This window comes from Trachurus trachurus (genome assembly GCF_905171665.1).
Source record: "Trachurus trachurus genome assembly, chromosome: 3".
NCBI classification, from domain to species: Eukaryota; Metazoa; Chordata; class Actinopteri; order Carangiformes; family Carangidae; genus Trachurus; species Trachurus trachurus.
The window spans coordinates 7,995,931-8,016,962 of record NC_139893.1 but is presented as its reverse complement, the minus strand read 5'-3'; the positions used below and the strand labels follow the sequence as shown (position 1 = coordinate 8,016,962).

General features: G+C 39.2%; 2 protein-coding genes across 2 annotated transcripts in view; both read left to right on the top strand.

Annotated features, from left to right (window-relative positions):
* The first annotated feature begins 2,098 nt into the window (after positions 1-2,098).
* hp (haptoglobin) lies at positions 2,099-5,993 on the top strand. Its single transcript, XM_083999387.1, has 4 exons — positions 2,099-2,305; positions 2,626-2,714; positions 4,601-4,884; positions 5,339-5,993. Exons 1-4 carry the CDS (start codon positions 2,283-2,285, stop codon positions 5,900-5,902), a joined length of 960 nt encoding a protein of 319 aa, XP_083855513.1. The 5' UTR covers positions 2,099-2,282; the 3' UTR covers positions 5,903-5,993.
* Positions 5,994-9,790: 3,797 nt separating this feature from the next.
* The window catches only part of dpep1 (dipeptidase 1), a 38,435-nt gene continuing 27,193 nt past the window's right edge, over positions 9,791-21,032 (top strand). The window contains exons 1-2 of the mRNA XM_083999366.1: positions 9,791-10,265; positions 10,575-10,663. Coding sequence (XP_083855492.1) covers positions 10,153-10,265; positions 10,575-10,663 — 202 coding nt within the window. The 5' untranslated portion in view covers positions 9,791-10,152. The remainder of the gene's footprint in view (positions 10,266-10,574; positions 10,664-21,032) is intronic.

Genomic DNA, 21,032 nt, shown 5'->3' with positions numbered 1-21,032 from the left:
TAGTAACACACAAAAGAAGCAGCATTTACCTGAATGATCTCTCACTGACAGTGACAGAGGTTGCATCATTTATCATGTGAACAGCATGTGTTGTGCAGTGCTCGCTGTGTTCGATGTTGCAGAATTGTGTCCGTGCAGTTTGACAGTAGGAGGTTGTTCAATCTGCTGGAGCCAGGAGAAGTTTTGTCTGTGCTCAGACCTGCAAACACACAACTTTGAAACACCACAATTTGTCTGAAGTGTAGCCTACTGTGGAAACAATTGGTGTGTAAATGAAAAGATGTTGCATATTAATAGACTCTGGTCTTTGGAGGGAGGAAGAAAGGGAATAAGGAAGCACATAAGTCATTTTAGAATTTCTTACTGGGTAACTGAACTTCTTTTAACGCGAAAAACCATATCAGTCACAAATTAATATTCAAAGTGGAGTCTTGCGACAAGGTGGAGGTCGTCTTTAAATATTTAATAGAAATCTACAGCCCATCTGTGAGTGTTATAGATTCAGGGACTTCTGCGCCTGTAGCTGTTGCTGGTCAGCATGCTAACAAGTTCACAACATCAATGCTAACTTGCTGTTGTCTTTATTAATGATTAATGTTACCCATGTTCACCATATGAGGTTTGCACATTAGCATGTTAGCATCAGGGCTAAACACAAAGACATCTTAGTTATGAGAGGAATAGTAAGAAATGTGTTAGTAAAAGTGAATACTATATGAAAAAATTCATCCTCTGGGGAACATGAATTGTGAAAGCTGTGCTTTAGGCTAACATTTGTAGGTTATTGTTGGACAAGCTCAAGAAGTCGACATAAAATTCCATGTTCAATATTAACAGTAGCTATTAATGTGTCTTTGTGTATTTTAAATTAGCAATGACTCTAAGGTCAAAGTGTCAACTATCAGGAGAAAATTAGCCTCTGTTTCAGATAAGGGTGCAGTTGCCTCAGGTCACTAAAGCTTTAGATCTTTAGCTGCCACCATGAAATCACCGTATTTAAATCAGTGTTTGGTTTTCTGGACTCTCATAGTTATGTGCTTAAACTGATTTCCCTCAGGAGATCATAATTTCACAAGAACCCATGTTAAATCCTCCTGCATAATTAAACCCACTTTAAAGTGCGAGATATGAATCTGAAATCTACAAAGTCAGGCTTGTTACATGTGAGCACGTGTCAGTAGTGGAAGTAGTAGTACATATTGTTACAGTATAAAAACACACTCTGCACACACATATTTGTATTTTATCATGTTTTCTAATGAGATTTTTCATGATCATCTGCCCTTTTTTCATGTTTTAATCAGTCACATAGGCCACTTTGTCACTTTGGAACTTAGGTCGTTTCATTATAATCACTGGGAGCTGTTTAAATGGGACCATGCCTATTATGTAACTAATAGTAATATAGCCTACTACCAAAGATTAAACAAAACACTGTCGGTTGTAAGATTGTACTTTAAGCAGTAAATGTAGACACAGAAACATGTGCATACCACTGTTCCTTATGGTAGCACTTTGGTGTAAAATGGTAACTGGTGTTTCACTTCAAACGGGAAAGCAAAAATCTTAATATATATTTATTTTGATGATGATGAAACAAATGTTTCTAAACTCTCTGAGACCTCTTGTAAATACCCAGGGCAGTAATACTGGACTTTCTACCCTGCAGCACATATCTGACTTACTGCTGTTAGCTGCCAGGAATTTGATGAAATGTTGTTTGTTTGTTCCCTGCAGGTTGAGGCAATGTGTGCCCTATTTTCTGTAATAACAAATAAAAAAGCACAGTGTATTACAATGTCAATACCGTCTTGTCCACTAGAGATAAAAACGTTAGAATGACTCAGCAAAGTTTACTGTTTGTAAATTATGATGCAAAACCATGCAAACAGTGCAAGCTGCCTGTGACCATCTTACGTCATATATATTAAAAAACAGCTGAATTGAGCAGAACCTAACTCATGAACATGAACAAGATTTTTCTTTTACAGCACATGTTCAAACTGTTGAATCAGTAGCAAGAAATCTCACAGTTGTTTTGCTGTCATAGGCGGGTTTTTTTATGTCGCTGGGCAATTTTGCAGACCGAGCTGCGTTCACTGTATCAGACGAGAAACCTGTGCCGAATGCTGAGATTTCGCAATCGATTCATTTCAGATTCCAGGAATCAACGTTTTTGTGCCATGCAGGAATTTCCAGGACTCAGCAGATATAAAAGCTCCCGGCTCCAAAATGCACAACACACTGAAGAGCAAAGATTATAAACTCCATCACTGCAGAAGATGAATGCTTCTAACAAAATGTGGTAAGTTGAAATATTCTTTTGTTAGTCATTTCCACATCTCTCTGAACACAGTGAGCCGAGAAGAAAAGGGTTACAGTCTGTAAATCTACAATATTTTATAATATTGTTATAAAAGGTCTCATCTGACATCTTTTCAGACACCTTGCAAACTTGAATTTTCCAGTAATGTTGTGTAAGCTGTTGTACATGAGGTGTCTAAGTGTCTAACTCTACAATTAAGAAACTTAATCCTCAAGTGGACCCAGTTTTATTGTCTCAATTGATGCTGAAGAACAGAGATGTTTCATGTTTATTCATCATGTGTCTCTTGTTATTTGAAGGTTTTCTCTGGCCGTGCTCCTCATGGCTGTGTCGGCCTGTATCGGAGAAGTGTCTCACTCTGGAGACAGGATGAAACACTCGGCATCAGGTAAAACTAACACACACTGACATACAGTATACAGACATGACCATGTTTAAAATGCTGACCATGGAGCCAGTTTCCAGTTTTTCCATTAATATTTGGACATGACCAAAATTCGGCCCTCTAGAGAATATGTGTTGGTACCAGCAAAGCACAACTGGTAGAAATCAACAGCCTGCTAGTCTGCTGGCAGCTGTGGATCGCTCCCCTGCCATGTTTTTTTTTCTATGCTAATATTAGCATGCTGACATACTGACAGTGTCAATGTGCTGATGTTCAGCAGGTACAATGTTCCCCATGTTCACCACCGGCTTATTTTGTGAGTTTGCAAGCTGCAAATTGTGGGAGCTTCATTTATTTTGCAGGTGTTACATCATAAGTTTATTTATTTATGTTTATTTAGCACCTTAAGAAAGTTGCAAAGTGTTGCACAGTAATTACTGGAATAAGCTGAGGGGTAAAAAAAAAAAAAAAAAACCTGTAAAATATACAATTATGTAAATAGCTGTAAGATTAAATCAAGGTGCTGATTTTGGCTCAATTAAATCATTTTACTGGATGGAAAATTAGGAAGTTTTCAGTTTTTACATACTATATGCACTTGAGAGAATTCACTTACCTTTTCTATGGTAACACATTTAATAACTGAGTATAAGAGATCATTAAAGTTTTAGTGGCACATTTTCTGGGAACCATGAATGTTTGATAGATACGTAGATATATTCTAGATATATATTGTATATTTCTATGGCAAGGTGTTTATCGTTTGGTCTTTTACTTAGTAGCTAAATTAATAGAGGAGGCTACTCTGAAATTTGCAAAAACATATCAGAGTGAAAGAATCAGACCTTGAACACATCTGCACATTTGCCCATCCAAACAGCAGCCTTTTACTACAGGACACATTCAAGTGACCAGGGGATCCAATTATCTGATGTTCGCTGCTGTTTTACAATAATACCTCCTTGACGGCCGCCGTTCAGAAAGATAAGTCCTGTGTGTAATGACAGAGGCTTTCCTGCAGGATCTGAAGTCTTGGCTACTATAGGTGATTTAAGATAGTGTTCCCCATCCGTAGCTGTGCTGTATGTCACTGAACTGACTGGAGGCAGGATGAAAAATCATTTGCTGATAAGAGAAGGTTATTCTAAAAAGAAAAGGGAAATGTTAATGTAACAGAGGTAAATAATCACTTTCAATGCCGTCTCTGTAGTGGAACAAATTAATTTTATCATTCTAATTCTAACAGTCGGTTGTTACATTTGCAGAAAGTAGCCATCCCTACTTTGAAGAGATGATCACTTGAAGTACTGTAGCTCTCATGATATCTCAGCCACACAAAAGAACATGGATCAAAGCTTTACAACGAACAAATTAGAGGCCACTGTTTCTGCAGGGAGCCCTAAGAGCATGAAAGCAGCACATTCAGATGACAAAGATCCATTTAACAGCCGATCTCTGGAGGGATATAGACATTACGCTTCGATGGCTCCAATGCATCAACTTCATTGTGAAACCGTGGCGTCAAGAAAATCATGTTTTATAAAATATGTTAAAGTTCTACTAGAGGGAAAACGTGGAAGAGCATATATGCTGTCAACAATGTTTAACACACAGATAAAGGATATTGAAAAGGAATCGGTAATATAAGAGGACAAATTACACATGTACCGGAGAAAAACAAGATGATCCACCCACATCAAGACCCAGATGAACTTACTAAGGCAATCATTAATAATATTTCCAGTGTGTGCTTTTTAAACAGGCATAAACACTGATTCATTCATGTATTGAGTAAAAAGTAGGGGCACTAATATTGATCCCTGTGGGACACACTTCCATCCACATCCATTCAGACGACTTCATTACATCGTGCTACATTCATTTCCCAGGATCCAGGTCAGCGTCACTCCGTGCCAGGCGAATGGTTGGGGGGACCCCGGCCCCTCATGTCCCCTGGCAGGCCATGGTCTTCCTTGCTGACAGTATACTGGACGGAGGCTATGCAGGCGGCGCTCTCATCTCCGACCGCTGGGTTTTGACGGCCGGCAGGAACCTTTTTGTCAGGAAGAGCCGACAGGACATTCAGGGAAAAGAACCCGTAATCCCGAAAGTGTATCTGGGAATCTCTCGACGGGCAGAAGCTAATGCGACAACAGAGGTCGCAGTAGAAAGGGTAAGAAAAAAAAAGGCTAATTAATCTTTACAAACCATCAGCGTCAGTCAATCCCCATCTGCACCATTAATCCAATTTGAAAGAAAATGGGTATCTAGTTGATCACTGACAGTAACTTCCATTTTCTGTTCAATACAATATGACACAACTGTGCTGAAATGTTGAATGGCTCTGCTAAGTATGTAGAATATTATAGAAAATTTGGTTTGTTTCATTTTATCAGGCTTTTCTCTTACCTTTTCTAATGGCTTTAGAAATTCTTTGGATCCTTTGATCTCTTGTAAAACTATGATGAGTGAGGAAAGTCACTCCTCGATCAACCTTCTCACGATTCATGAGAAGCTTTAAGAAACACATGAAACAGTTAGATGAAAAGAAAATATCCACTTTAAAAGAAAGAAATTCTTCCTCCAGAAGATTAAAAGATCTTAACTCTTTCCTTCCTCTCCTGCAGGTGGTTCTCCATCCCGGCTTTCAGAATCACTCAGACTGGGACAACGACCTGGCTCTGATCCAGCTGAAGAAGCCCGTGGTGATGAGTGATAAAGTGACCCCCATCCCGCTGCCTGAGGCCGGTCAGGACTTGGCCGACGTCGCGGGCGGGTTAGGAGTCATCACGGGTTGGGGCTGGGGGATCTTTCTCACCCCTGCTAAGTCACTCAAATACCTTGTACTCCCTCTGGCCGATCACGCGGCATGTAAAGCAGAATATCAACGCACTCCTTTCACGCCAGACGTAGACGACAACATGTTCTGCGTAGGATCTACAAAGTATGAGGAAAACGTTTGTCACGGTGATGCAGGAGGCGCTCTGGCCGTCAGAGATGCTGCAACTGGGGACATTTACGCTGCAGGGATCCTTTCCTATGACAAATCCTGCAACAGGTACAAATATGGAGTCTACATGAAGCTCTCCTCTTATTTACCCTGGATCCACAGCGTCATCAGGGGAGACAGAGAAAACTCATCTGCTCTGCGCTCAAGTACAATGTCTACGATGTATTCCTGGCAGCAGTAGCACTTCAGCCTCTGTTCCTTTAATTTTGCAGAGAAAATCATTGTAGTGTATGGACTCTGAATGTTAATAAATGTTTTCATTGCAACAAAGAGCACAGTCTGGTGTGTTGTGATTGATTGAAGTGCACTTGGATGATTCAGGTAAATAAATCCAGTTTTTGCAGTTCCTGTTTGACGTTACATATGCAAATGGTCCTTATGATTAAGAACAGTGTCGTCAGATGCTTCAGCAAATGGACAAAAATGACATTACGTTTACATTTTAGAAAGAGGGAGTAGTTGAATGTTTTTCTACAGCTTCCTCTTCCATTCTGTATACAACCGTCTCTGGTAATTTTCATGTTTATGAGTGAGTGCAACAGGAGAGAGTGAAAGTGTGCACTATTAACATAGGTTAGCTCCTCATTATCTCCTCACAGTCAGTCAGTTGTTTCTCTTAACCTTGACCATCATTGTTCCCTAATCTTTATTCCAAGCTTAGTTTTTCCAGATTTTTTTTTGTGTGTCAGTTTTGGAGGGCACTGAGAAAAGCTGTCAAAATCTGAGGACAAAAACACATTTTGTCCTCGAATTTGGAGGAGCAAATCTCTGTGCCTCCTGTGTGACTTTTCACAAGAGGAACATGAGAGCTTCAAAGGTTGAGGCTAGGGGCGTATTCACTCGTTTGGTTCAGTTACATGCTACATCCCACCACTCCGACATACCACCATTTAGACATACCACCATTTAGACATCCCACCATTTAGACATACCACCATTCCGACAAGGCTTTCAATATAAGGAAATGTGCGTTACTCAAGAGGTGACTCCCTTCTTTAAGACATTATGATAGAGGAATACCCACATTTGGTTGTGCGTTATTACGCAGCAAAGTGCAGACAGGGACTAAGTAACAGATATCCTAAGCAGCTGTGGGTGGAAGAAGGTATTGGTAAGAATACTTATCTGGACTCTCTCTATCTACAGTATCTAGCCTGTCTAGCCTCTACCTGGTCTTTTTACTAAACTTAACCAACTCCTTTCTTCATTGCATAAACCCAACCAGGGAAAAAATATTTGGGGGAAAAAATAGGCTATTATAGGAATTTTCTGAAAGGCAGAATGTTTAAAAAAAGAAAAAAAATACTGTCATTCCAACCATAGTAGGCAAGAATTGTCGGAATGACGGGACGTTTGATAGAAAATTAAGTGTTGCCATTTAGACAATTAGAGGCCTACGTCGGACTCGTAGGATGTCGGTTTCCCCCTGTTTAGTTTACTGAAATGGACTTTCTCCTTGCTGCAGACCTTTTGGGTAGGTGTGACAAACTACCGGACTCTGTGCGGACCAAACAGGTAAACTGATACCACCTCTTCAGCTGGGACTCGGTTCACTTGTTTGGTCCGCACCAGAGTCCAAAACAAACCCTGGTAGGCTACTATTTGTTTGTGGTGTGAATGCAATCCGAACCTTTTCCGAACCAAATGCAAAATCCAACCGCTGTTTTTGGATTCAACAGGCTTCCATTGTTATCAAAAAATTGGGAAATCATCACTCGTTAGCAACGTGCCAGCCAAAATGAGCTGTGGGTCAACATGGAGCACAGAAGAGACACGCTGCCTCCTCGATATCTGGTCAGTGGAAAGCATTTATCAGATGCTGGAGAGGATCGACTCACCCGTAGCTGTCTTACGCATCTTTGTCCTTGACGATGTACTACAGTCAGAAGGTTGCGCAAGTGACGGTTATCCATCTGTCGCTCATGTTTGAAGAACATTGTGTACTTTTTATGCAAGATCCCGCAGATAATTTTTAATTCAATAATTAATGATTGAGTGACTGTGGGACACGCGTGCTTCTGTTTACAAAGTTGGTCTCCTTGTAAAAAAAGAAAAAGCAATGCGAAAACAAACCAGTTAAAAAAAGTAGCACCAAGTTAAAAAAAAAAAAAATTGGTCTTCACCAAAGCAAGTGAACTATCAGATTCTTGGAGACCCTAGATTTCATCGGTCATTGACGTGAAAGCAACGGATGATGGAACACTCACAATTTGTCGTGTGTTTTTTTGTTTTGGATCAATAGCAGCAAGTGTGTCCATTCTGACACAAATCGAACTGTCTAAACAACAAATATTGCTTCTCTCCATGACAGAGCTATGACAGCTGCCTGTCTTGCTGCTACTGTAGGCTACAAAATGAGAAGGAGGATGTGAGGGAAAGAAAAATCAAAGTGCAAAGTCAAGACTGGCTTTATTTCTTTTTCTAACTCAAATTAGAATTTCTTACCGGTGTTAACCTTTCCTGCTCAGCTCTCTGACCGTGATCCGAGAGCACAGGGGAAATTTATTTTAGGCTACTCCAGGGCCGAAGTTCTCTGGGTTAACTCCTTGGTGGGGGAAGCATCAGACAGAACGTGACTGTCTCAGCAAGCAGCAGCAGCAGCAGGGTTTTTATTGACAACGAACGGTTCAAGTTCACTATGCAGTTTTCTCGTCGTCCAGTAGGCTACTCTCACACTCACATCTACCACCCTCACTTGCTCTGCCACACACACAAAACGCACACACATCACACACTGCCTTGTTCCTTAAAGGGGAACTATGCAAGTCCGCTCGCTTTTCCGCTGTTTTGGTTATGCTCCTCTCTGTTTACAACGAAGCCGGCGAAAACTTGGTCCTTCTAAAGGTGCGTTCACACCGGACCTTTTATTTTTGTCGCTGTCACTCGTGTCGATCCAAAAAAAAATCGCTCTGTCACTCAGCTGCAGTTGCTCGTCAGTTTGAAACAATTCAACAGATTGATGCTCTGATGACGTCATTCAAGCAATTCCAGTGAATTTCACCTCGCTCAGAGTCGCTCTTTTCTTCCCGTTTGTATTGGTCCAGCACGGCTGACATTGTACCTGCTGCCGCTGTTTACCAGTCAACGTCAAGCCGGCTTTGCTCTACCGGACCGGTGGAGTTGTATTATGTTTCCATGATTTCAGTAGTTGTTAGTTACGTGTGACAGTTGAGGGTCCTGTCACTATGCCTCCAATTGATCATGCGCCCTGGCTACTTGGCCAAGGGGACGTCCCTTTGGCCCACACATTGGCACACATTAGTAGGCTACATATATTTTAGATTTTTCATGATAATCTGCCCTTTTTTCATGTTTTTATCAGTCACATAGGCCACTTTGTCACTTTGGGACTTAGATTATTTCATTATAATCGCTTGGAGCTGTTTAAATGACACCATGCTAATTATGTTACAATAATAGTAATGTAAATAAATAAAGTACTGTAAGTAGGCTAATACAGCTCTGGAAAAAATTAAGAGACCACTCCCAAAATGATCAGTTTCTCTGTTTTACTATTTATAGGTATGTGTTTTTTTTGTTTTTGTTTTATTCTATCAACTACCGACAACATTTCTCCCAAAATTGAAATAAAAAAATCTCATTTAGAGCTTTTATTGGCTGAAAATGACAACAAGTCTAAATAACAAAAATATCAAGTCTTTTCAGACCTTGAATAATAATAATAATGCAAAGAAAACATGTTCAAATTTATTCCTAAACAACACAGCAAGAATATTTTAACTCGGGAAGAGTTTATAAATCAGTTTTTGTGGGATAATGTCAATGTTTAATCCCAGCAGTGGTCTTGTAAATGTAATACTGGACTTTTCATCCTGCAGCACATCTTCCAAAGTAAACTGAGTTCTCCATAATCCCCATAGAAAACTGTACCATATTACCATTTTTGTTCACCACCTCCCACTTCCTCTTCTCTATATCCTGAAAATATATTATTTTAAAACATTTTCTTCAACTGTGTATGATAGATCCGCTTCCTTTGATTTCATCATCTAACCAATCAACAAGGTCACGCCACAAAATGAAATGCACATACAGTATACTCTTCTAATTAGTACAGATACAGCCTTTCTTAAGGTTGAGGCAACGTGTGCCCAATTTTCTGTAATAGCAAATAGAAGAGCACAGGGTACTATTGCAATGTCAATACTTTCTTGTCCACTAGAGATAAACGTATTAGAATGAAGTTTACTGGAGGGTTTTTTTCTTCTTTACAGCACATGTTCAAACTGTTGAATCAGTAGCAAGAAATCTCACAGTTGTTTTGCTGTCATAGGCCGTTTTTTAAATTTCACTGGGCAATTTTGCAGACTAAGCTGCGTCCACTGTATCAGACGAGAAACCTGTGCTGGATGCTGAGATTTTGCAATCGATTCATTTCAGATTCCAGGAATCAACGTTTTTCTGCTGTGCATGAATTTCCAGGACTCAGCAGATATAAAAGCTCCCGGCTCCAAAATGCACAACACACCAAAGAGCAGAGATTGTAAACTCCATCACTGCAGAAGATGTATGTTAGAAATGTGGTAAGTTGAAATAATCTTTTGTTAGTCATTTCCACATCTCTCTGAACACAGTGAGCCGAGAAGAAAATGGTTACAATCTGTAAATCTAGAATATTTTATGATATTATTATAAAAAAGTCTCATCTGACATCTTTTCAGACACCTTGCAAACTTGAATTTTCCAGTAATGTTGTAAGCTGTTGTACATGAAGTGTGTCTAACTCTACTTAATCCTCAAGTGGACCCGGTTTTATTGTCTCAATTGATGCTGAAGAACAGAGATGAGAGAGATTCCATGTTTATTCATCATGTGTCTCTTGTTATTTGAAGGTTTTCTCTGGCCGTGCTCCTCATGGCTGTGTCGGCCTGTATCGGAGAAGTGTCTCACTCTGGAGACAGGATGAAACGCTCGGCATCAGGTAAAACTAACACACACTGACATATACAAACATGAACATGTTCAAAATGCTGACCATGGTGTCTCAATTCAAAGCCAGTTTCAAATTTTTCCATTAATATTTGGACATGACCAAAATTCGGCCCTCTAGAGAATATGTGTTGGTACCAGCAAAGCACAACTGGTAGAAATCGACAGGCTGCTAGTCTGCTGGCAGCTGTGGATCGCTCCTCTGCCATGTTTTTTTTTCTATGCTAATATTAGCATGCTGACATACTGACAGTGTCAATGTGCTGATGTTCAGCAGGTACAATGCTCCCCATGTTCACCACCAGCTTATATTGTGAGTTTGCAAGCTGCAAATTGTGGGAGTTTGATTTATTTTGCAGGTGTTACATCATATGTTTGTTTATTTAGCACCTTTAAAAACATTTTGCACAGTAATTACTGGAAAAATTTTGGGGGAAAAAATAAAAAAAACAAACAAAAAAGATAAAACTATGAAAAAAGCTGTAAGATGAAATCAAGATGCTGCTTTGGTTCAAAAATCATGATACTGACTGGAAAATATGGAAATTTAAAGTTTTTACATATGCACTTGAGAGGACTGACAGTAAATGTACCATTTTCTATGGTAACACAGTTACTACCTGAGTATTAGAGGGAAAAGTCAGAGATCATTAAAGTTTTAGTGGCACATTTTCTGGGAACTATGGATGTTTGACAGATACGTAGATATATATATATATATATATATATATATATATATATATATATATATATATATATATATATATATATATATATATGTATATATATATATATATATATATATATGTATATATATATATATATATATATATATATATATATATATATATATATATATATATATATATATATATATATATATATATATATCCATCCAAACAGCAGCCTTTTACTGCAGGACCAGGGCCGTTGCTAGGAATTCTGGGCCCCCTGAAAGAATACCAAAGTGGGCCCCTGACTTTTCCACTTTTTTTTCTTAGACTACGTATGTATTATCATTTTTTATTTAACCTATTTTGTTTTAATGGTAAATGGTAAATGGTCTTGTATTTATAGAGCGCTTTACTATACCTGAACGATACCCAAAGCGCTTTACAGTACATCACATTCACCCATTCACACACACATTCACACACTGACAGCGGAAGCTGCCATGCAAGGCGCTAACCACGACCCGTTTTAATGCTAATGCAGCAGTATTAGTCAGGGTCATATGCAGAATAATTCAGTCATTCAAAGATTAGACTACTGGGGTTTTTTGTGGGCCCTACTGGGCGCTGGGCCCCTAGAATTATCATCACCTTCCTCCCCTATACAACGGGCCTGTGCAGGACACATTCAAGTGACCACGGACTCCAATTCTCTGATGTTCACTGCTGTTCAGAAAGATAAGTCCTGTGTGTAATGACAGAGGCTTTCCTGCAGGATCTTAAGTCTTGGCTACTATAGGTGATTTAAGATAGTGTTCCCCGTTTGGCTGAGGCTGTAGTATCTGTAGCTGTCTTCCCCCGCTTCTTTTTTTTCCTACTCAATCAGAGTCAGGTGAGATATGTCACTGAGCTGACTGAGGGCAGGATGAAAAGTCATTTGTTGATAAGAGAAGGTTATTCTTAGTACATTAATGTAACAGAGGCAATCTGTCTCTATTAAACAAGAAACCCTACAGATTTCAGATTTCATCATTGTCATATTTTGTCATAATTGTGTACAAAAACATCTGCCTGGTTTAAAAGATCTTGAATGGTTCAGCTCCTCCTCCTTTATCTGGTTTCATAAACCTCGGATCTTCTGTCAACAGGGCTATTAGAGGCACAGCAAGGGGAGACTGCACAATTCCCTTAAGAAAATCCACCTTCAGTCTGACTTTCTTCTCCTTTAGGGCATCACATCAGTGAAATACAGTTCCACTATCAATCAGTGTCTCCATCATATCATTCAAGCTCAATGCCAAGAAATGGCTTGTTAACAAACAAAAATGTGAACATTGATACATATTTTTTGTAATATTTTTGTGGAATTGTGTTATTGTCTTTCAATTGTGTATATAATAATGTGTATAAAATGTGTTACCTTATTTTATTGTTGCTGTCTTTTTCAATGGATGCCCTTTAACATCAGGCAGAGGGACCACCGATGAAAATTAGCCTTTTCGCTAACTAGGGCACATTTACATTTGTTTTTACAATGTTTCATCCATGTATACTGTCTCTTTTCAAATAAACTAATAAATAAGTAATGAATCAGTTTCAATGCCATCTCTGTAGAGCAACAAATTAATTCAATCATTTGTTCAACTTCACTTGTAAACCATATACTATGCTGAATAATACACTGATTGAAGAGGGCATTCCTGATAAATAAAATAAGGTTAATGATCGTGAACAGTCGGTTGTTACATGTGCAGAAAGTAGCCATCCCTACTTTGAAGAGATGATCACTTGAAGTAGCTCTCATGATATCCCAGCCACACAAAAGAACATGGATCAAAGCTTTACAATGAATAAATTAGCGGCCACTGTTTCTGGAGGGAGCCCTAAGAGCATGAAAGCACCACATTCAGATGACAAAGATCCATTTAACAGCCGATCTCTGGAGGGATATAGACATTACGCTTCGATGGTTCCAATGCATCAACTTCATTGTGAAACCGTGGCGTCAAGAAAATCACGTTTTATAAAATATGTTAAAGTTCTACTAGAGGGAAAACGTGGAAGAGCAAATATGCTGTCAACAATGTTTAACACACAGATAAAGGATATTGAAAAGGAATCGGTAATATAAGATTTAAATATTCAGGAGGTCTCATTAAGCTCAGGAGAGGACAAATTACACATGTACCAGAGAAAAACATGATGATCCACCCACATCAAGACCCAGATGAACTTACTAAGGCAATCATTAATAATATTTCCAGTGTGTGCTTTTTAAACAGGCATAAACACTGATTCATTCATGTATTGAGTAAAATGTAGGGGCACTAATATTGATCCCTGTAGGACACACTTCCGTCCGCATCCATTCAGACGACTTCATTTCATCGTGCTACATTAATTTCAAAGCGAAGCTTTTACCAAGTTGTTAATCTTTACAAACCATCAATGGTCATCATTCCACTTCTTGTTGTTTGTCTTGAACTCTTCAAGGTTCTCAACTGCAGGTTTTATTTGAAGGCAAGATTCAAGGTTCTGCATTCCACAGACAACACATTTTTATTGGTGTACCAATAAAAAATAGTTGATTACTGACGGTAAATTCTTTTTATTTATTATAGAAAATTTGGTTTGTTTCATTTTATCAGGCTTTTCTCTTACCTTTTCTAATGGCTTTAGAAATTCTTTGGATCCTTTGATTCCTCTCGGTGTGCGCGGCCCCCAAAGGTAGCTTCTTCCTCACCTCAGATCTCGGTGCCCAGCCATGTCTCCTCAGCGACAGATAGTGTACAGTATGTGTGTGGGTGTGTGTATGTTTGTGTGTGTGTGTATGTATGTCTGTCCGTATGTCTACATTATGTATGTGCGTGAGTGTGTATGTAATTGTGTATCTGTATGTATATTTGTGGGGGTGGGAGGTTTGGGGTTTTCACAGTGTTTTGTATTGTTTTGTTTTGTTTTGTTTTTATCCTCTGTGAGGCACTTTGTGTTACAACGTATGAAAAGTGCCATATAAATAAAGTTGATTTGATTTGATTTGATTTGATTTGATCTTTTGTAAAACTATGATGAGTGAGGAAAGTCACTGCTCGATCGACCTTCTAAGGAACACAGCACCTGTGGCAAAGCTTTAAGAAACGAGGGGCATTAAACACAGAAACCATACATTTTAAAAGACGGACATTCTTCTTCCAGAAGATTAAAGATCTTAACTCGTACCTTCCTCTCCTGCTCCGACCTCTGATCCAGCTGAAGAAGCCCGTGGTGATGAGTGATCAAGTGACCCCCATCCCGCTGCCTGAGGCCGGTCAGGACTTGGCCGACGTCGCGGGCGAGTTAGGGGTCATCACGGGTTTCGGGCCCGACCCAAAACAGCTCAGATACCTTGTATTCCCCTGGCCAATCACTCGACATGTAAAGCAGAATATAAACACAACCAGACGTAGACGACAACATGTTCTGCGTAGGATCTACAAAGTATGAGGAAAACGTTTGTCGCGGTGATGCAGGAGGCGCTCTGGCCGTCAAAGATGCTGCAACTGGGGACATTTACGCTGCAGGGATCCTTTCCTATGACAAATCCTGCAACAGGTACAAATATGGAGTCTACATGAAGCTCTCCTCTTATTTACCCTGGATCCACAGCGTCATCAGGGGAGACAGAGAAAACTCATCTGCTCTGCGCTCAAGTACAATGTCTACGATGTATTCCTGGCAGCAGTAGAACTTCAGCCTCTGTTCCTTTAATTTTGCAGAGAAAATGATTGTAGTGTATGGACTCTGAATGGTAATAAATGTTTTCATTGCAACAAAGAGCACAGTCTGGTGTGTTGTAATTGATTGAAGTGCACTTGGATGATTCAGGTAAATAAATCCAGTTTTTGCAGTTCCTGTTTGATGTCACATAAGCAAATGATCCTTATGATTAAGAACAGTGTCGTCAGATGCTTCAGCAAATGGACAAAAATGACATTATGTTTACATTTTAGAAGGAGGGAGTTGAATGTTTTTTTTTTACAGCTTCCTCTTCCATTCTTTATACAACCGTCTCCGGTATTTTTCATGTTTATGAGTGAGTGCAACAGGAGAGAGTGAAAGTCTGCACTATCAGCTCCTCATTATCTCCTCAGTCAGTCAGTCAGTTGTTTCTCTTAACCTTGACCATCATTGTTCCCTAATCTTTATTCCAAGCCTCGTTTTTCCAGTTCTTTTTTGTGTGACAGTTTTGGAGGGTATTGACAAGGGCCGCCCGTCGTCCTCCCAAAAGAGGCCTCAAATAAGAAAACCTGTCAAAATACAGGACAAAAACACATTTTGTCCTCGAGTTTGGAGGACTTGTTGCTTTAAAAGCAAACCTCTGTGCCCCCTGTGTGTATTTTCACTGTTAACTTTGAAAAGAGGAACACAAGAGCTTCAGAGGTTGAGGCTACATTTCATCATGTGCAGTCATCGGCGTGAAAGCAAGGATGATGATGGAATATGTGAATGACACACACTCAGAAGTTCGGTTTCTCTAAGTGTTGCCCGCAGATGTTTTGGTTTGGTGTTTTTTTGTTTTGGACCAATAGCGGCAGGACCCGAAAGATATTTTGGTCTGGCAGGTGTGTCCATTCTGCCACAAATCATGAACTGTCTAAACAACAAATGCTTTTCTCCATGACGGAGAAGTGGGATGATGACAGCTGCCTGTCCAGCTGCTACAACATGAGAAGGGAGGATGTGAGGGAAAGAAAAATCAAAGTGCAAAGTCAAGTCTACTGGCTTTATTCCTTTTTCTGTGATAACGTGAGGGGAAATCAAACTCAAAGGTTGAGCAGATGTGAATAAGGCAACTGACATTTCTTACTTACTTATCTCATAAATGAGTTATTCAACTTAATAATCGTAAAGACTCAGCAGACAACTGCCGACATAAACTAATAAACCTACTGCTAAAATGAAACATCTTGATTCCCTGCAGGACATCAGATCATGGTCTCCTCTGACCAGCTGCTAACTGAACACATGGTGCTGAACAGTATCCGTCAACATATGTTGATTTTCTTTCATTAAGTTCTTTTTCCATGAAAGGAAGAGCTGAACGTGATAAAAATCTGCTATAATTCATTCATGTGTCACAGATTTTTGTGCAACTTTATGAGAAAGATAATAATATGGAAAAACAAACAGTGTCCGCACACTGCTATAATCGAGCTCCCAAAAATGTATTAGGACAACGTTTCGACCACTTGGGTCTTCATCAGGTCATCTGATGTGTAGGGGGTGGGGCACATAAATAGGGGGAGGTTGCCAATGATAATAATAATATGTAGTACAGTTTTTAAAACATCTGTAAATCTGTATAATTCATCTATTGCAGTCATTTTCACTGATCTTGAGCACAAAAGTGAGTTTGCTTTTTATTAGTTATTCAAATGTAAAGCTGTAAACTGGCAAAAAAAAAAGAAGTTGAATTTCCACAAAGAAGAATTAATAGTTGTAAAGTGAAGGTACAGTTTAGGTTCTGACTCTGTGCAACTTCTGAATTGACTATCAGACACACTCTCCTACATCTTTGACCATTAAGATGGTTCAAATTTTTACATCCTTTAATTCAGTTTTGCACAAAAACCTGCCTTTTGTCCAGAGGTAACCCCAGCAAATACTCAGCAAATGGCCCCCAGAGGTAAGGAGGTCCCTCATGGTCCATCATATTGGCACATTCTGCAGTGACAGCTATAAAACCTGTCAAATCACTATCAGGGTGCTAGTTTGAACCTGTTGTCTGCATGTGAGGCATTCGGGGAACATCTGTAAATTTTGCATGAGAGGTGTTTAGGGGACATCTGTATTTACTGGGCTTTGATGCCCCCCCCTCCCCAGAGCAGCACTCTGTACACATCATCAGTCCATCACGGTCCACTGCTCACATGAGCATGCTTTGGTTTCCAGCCACTGATATAATATTGGCAGCAGAAAGGCATTTTGAGTAAAACTGTGTCTTCAGGTGTTTAGTGGAGTGTATTCAGACATTTAGTGTTTTTAGGTAAAAAAATGGAGCTGTTGGGGGGGGCGGGTGGAGGGTAAGAAGTACTTTTTAGCAGATCTGCTGCAGGGTGCAGGAGGCTCCTCCATGGCTTCTAAAATATTAATATCCCTGTCAAGGACCATTACTCTCTACCAGTCTCAGAGTGTACTCTCGCTGGCTCCATCACTCCTGCAGAGCACTGACTGAGGTCACGACACCTCCGTCACAATTGTCTCTTACTGCAGTTTAAACCAGAATTAGCATGGACCATGAATATTGTCTGTGCATGTTGTGTGCAAACTCAGTTACATTTTTTTATAGTAAGTGTTAGACTGCATGTGTTTGCCCTAAACCTAATCCCATCATGCTGCTTTTCTCACTTTCTTTTTGAGAAGCAATAAACCTTCTAGTTCATTCTCCACTGAAGATAATTTGTATTAAATGTTAAGTTATATGGTAAAGTGCAATTCAGCTTTTGCTCTGCTGTTAAATTATAAAAAACATTTCTTATTTTGTACCAACTAAAGGCAAATTTGACAACATTTTTATATAATTGACATGTTCACATGCCAAATAATTAAATATAATTAATCTTTATTATGTAATTAAAAGTTTTAGCTTCTCTACAGTACGTCTGGCACCATCGAAAATGTGTGTCTGCGTGTGTGTGTGTGATGGAGGAAGGAAACTGCACTGCTGGTGAATCGCTGTCCACACAAGGACAGATGGCGCTAAAGTGTCCATGAACGATTACTACTCCATTTAATACTGCTACTACTGAAAGTGGAGTGATTTATCATAATCAATACTAGTATTAGTATTAGAATTAGTATTAGCATTGATCATTGTAGCCATTATTAGAAATACAAAGACAACCCAGAGCACGTCTAATAAATGTCATGCTTTTTCTTCTGACACATATACAGTTACTATTGATTGTGTCACTCATTAAACAAACACATGGTCATAAGTGAATGTTCTGCTGATACCGACTGTGCATAGATTCAATCATCAAACATAAGAACGGGCCTCAGAGATAGGGATGATCAATAGTATTTTCTGAGTCAACTGCTGGAGGAAGCATGGTGTGTACTCAGCTGTCAGGTTACGTACCCACTCCTCACATGTAACTGGGAAACTGAAGCTTTTTGAGCATCATCGCCCCAATCCTCTTATTTACTGTACTTGCTCCACACACCAAGCTTTTCACTAGGCAGCAACACAACAGGTGCGAGCTCCACTGTTAACCAGAGCAGGATTTGCTCTGTCTTTCATGAGTCATGAATACACTTTATTTATAATAGATATGCTTGTTTGGCGATGAATGACACCTCTGATCAAATATTAAACAGATGTCATCAGCAAACAGAAGAGTCAAGCATCAAAACAGCGAAAAGCTCAAAATATGACGACAATCTGTCTGTGCTGATCATAGTGTTTATTCACCTCCATTTCTTAAATTATTAGTACATTGAAGAGATACAGAAGAAGACTGCAGATTTCATCATGTTGACTGCAGATCAGACGCATCCACATGTCCATATCAAGATATTACATGACTTTTGTTTGTGAATATTTTCTTAAAGAGCAAATAGTAAATGCACAAAAACTAGAATTACTGCCTCACAGTGTTTACGCCTCAGGCACTACATCCCTGTTTATTCTGAATCATATGAATGTAATATAAACCATTCATGAGTTGCACTCACTGTGACCTTGACCTTTGACCCAAAATCTGTTAATTTTCACACTTCACCACTAGTAAGTGTATACATTTTATTCATGTAGCATTTCTCACAGGTTTAGGTTTGTGCTAAAAACAATAAATACAAAGGTCATACAAAATGCCAAATACATTACCAAAAACATACAGAAAAATAGAAAATATTTAATTTCATTTAACCTTATTTAAATGTAGTACTGATGGTAGACCGTCATTTTCAATTATGTTGACAGCAGGGAGACAAATTAAAATACTTGAAACACAATCCATAAACAAAAAATACAGCAGAATAAAAAGACAAGGAGCACAATCCAAAACAAAAGCACATTCAGACATCAACAACACTGAACATAGCATGTTAGCAGACATCATTAAAAGCAGCTGGGTTCAAAAGGTAAAGATGTTTTTCATCATTTTCTTAAACAGGTAGATGCAGCAGAAAAACTAAAAGCAGATTTACCGAATTTGGAGTTTGGAGTGCAGGTAATCGCTTGAAAGGGTTGGGCAATTTCTGTGTGACCAGTTTAATAAATGAATACAATACAGTCAAAAAGTGCTCATAAAAATCACTGCTGAAAACAACTGAAAATGTCCACAGAGGTTGAATATGTCTCAAATGAATGTGAGATGTATGTGGATGTTTATTAAAGACCAAACAAAACAAAGTACTCATAAAGGCCATGTGATTGGCTAAACTGTTACTCAAACAAAATATAAGACAGGAATTTGTAAGAGAAACACCAAACATTTTGAACTTTATTGACATTGGTTGCAGAACTTTAATCCGGTCAAAAAGCCTCCAAGTCTTATCGTAATCCAACTTCCCAGATAAAAACTCCTCTATCTCAGTTGGAGAGTTTATTTCAGCCTCAGTGGGTGTACAGTAGCTCACTGAACAGCTCCACAGTGGATGTGCTGCTGTTTTGCCACAGACTGTTACAGCGATGATTTAGGAGAGAAGTAAAGAGCAAAGTAAAAAAAAATTCAAGGTTAGGTCTGTCCATTGGCAGCAACAATGGCAAAAAAAAAATCAGTGGTTAAAAAGGAAAGTTTTGTCACTTTTAAAAAAAAAAGCAATTTCATGCAAATGATTGAATCTCAAATTATCATTTCTTTCTCACCCTCAACCCCCTCTTCCCTCCCTACACCCTTCATGGTGAACATCGTGTTCATCTTTGATACCCATGCACATAAATCACTGTGTGTGAACCTTTCTACTTTGCATCCTCTGCAGCTGTTAGGTGCCTGCTCAGGTTCTGACACAATGGGGGAAGCTGATGGTGCTGACAGGCATTAAATGCCATGCAAATGCCACGACTGTCACACCTTCTCTTGTCCAGGGCATGGCCGCATGCCACGACTCCCTTCAGATATCCTGGTGTCATAACCATTGTACAAATGCTTGTCAGTGTTAATGCGACTCGGATGTTTATAATTAAAACTTTTTGCCATTTCAGTAAAAAAAAACTGCGGGGCAATTTCATCCATTCACAGAAACACATATGGAGATATTAAAAAAAAAAAAAAAAAAACATACAGTTGCCACAGTAAAGCTTTTCCAGTTGTACATATGGGAATGAATATATCAAGAAAACATTTGGCCAGATAAAAAGCATCTATAATTAGGTTTAAGATAAGCACGTTCAGCTGCCTCATAAATTAGGTGATAGGTGCTCTTCCTTATAGTTGAGAGGTTCTGCTCTGTGATTTTCCCATGAGGGAAGATTTTTGAAGAAATTATTTGAAGGAAGAGTGCAGACACTGTATCATTTCTGTGCTCTCATGGCCAATCTGGTGTCATGAATGGAGGTTTATTGTGTGCACATCTTAGACCAACAGTATCTCCTCATTGTCAGTCAGGTAATCATACTTGAGCAAAACAGAAAAGGTGTGCACAAGCAGCTCTATAGAGAAGCAGCCTTCCTCCCCTTTCATCTACATAATCAACAACATACACAAG

What these genes read in the sequence shown, in the direction of transcription:
- hp (XM_083999387.1), top strand. Translation starts at nt 2,283, where the DNA reads ATGAATGCTTCTAACAAAATGTG. An exon ending in AATGCTTCTAACAAAATGTG is followed by an intron (nt 2,306 to 2,625) that starts GTAAGTTGAAAT and finishes TGTTATTTGAAG; the next exon opens with GTTTTCTCTGGCCGTGCTCC. An exon ending in CAGAGGTCGCAGTAGAAAGG is followed by an intron (nt 4,885 to 5,338) that starts GTAAGAAAAAAA and finishes CCTCTCCTGCAG; the next exon opens with GTGGTTCTCCATCCCGGCTT.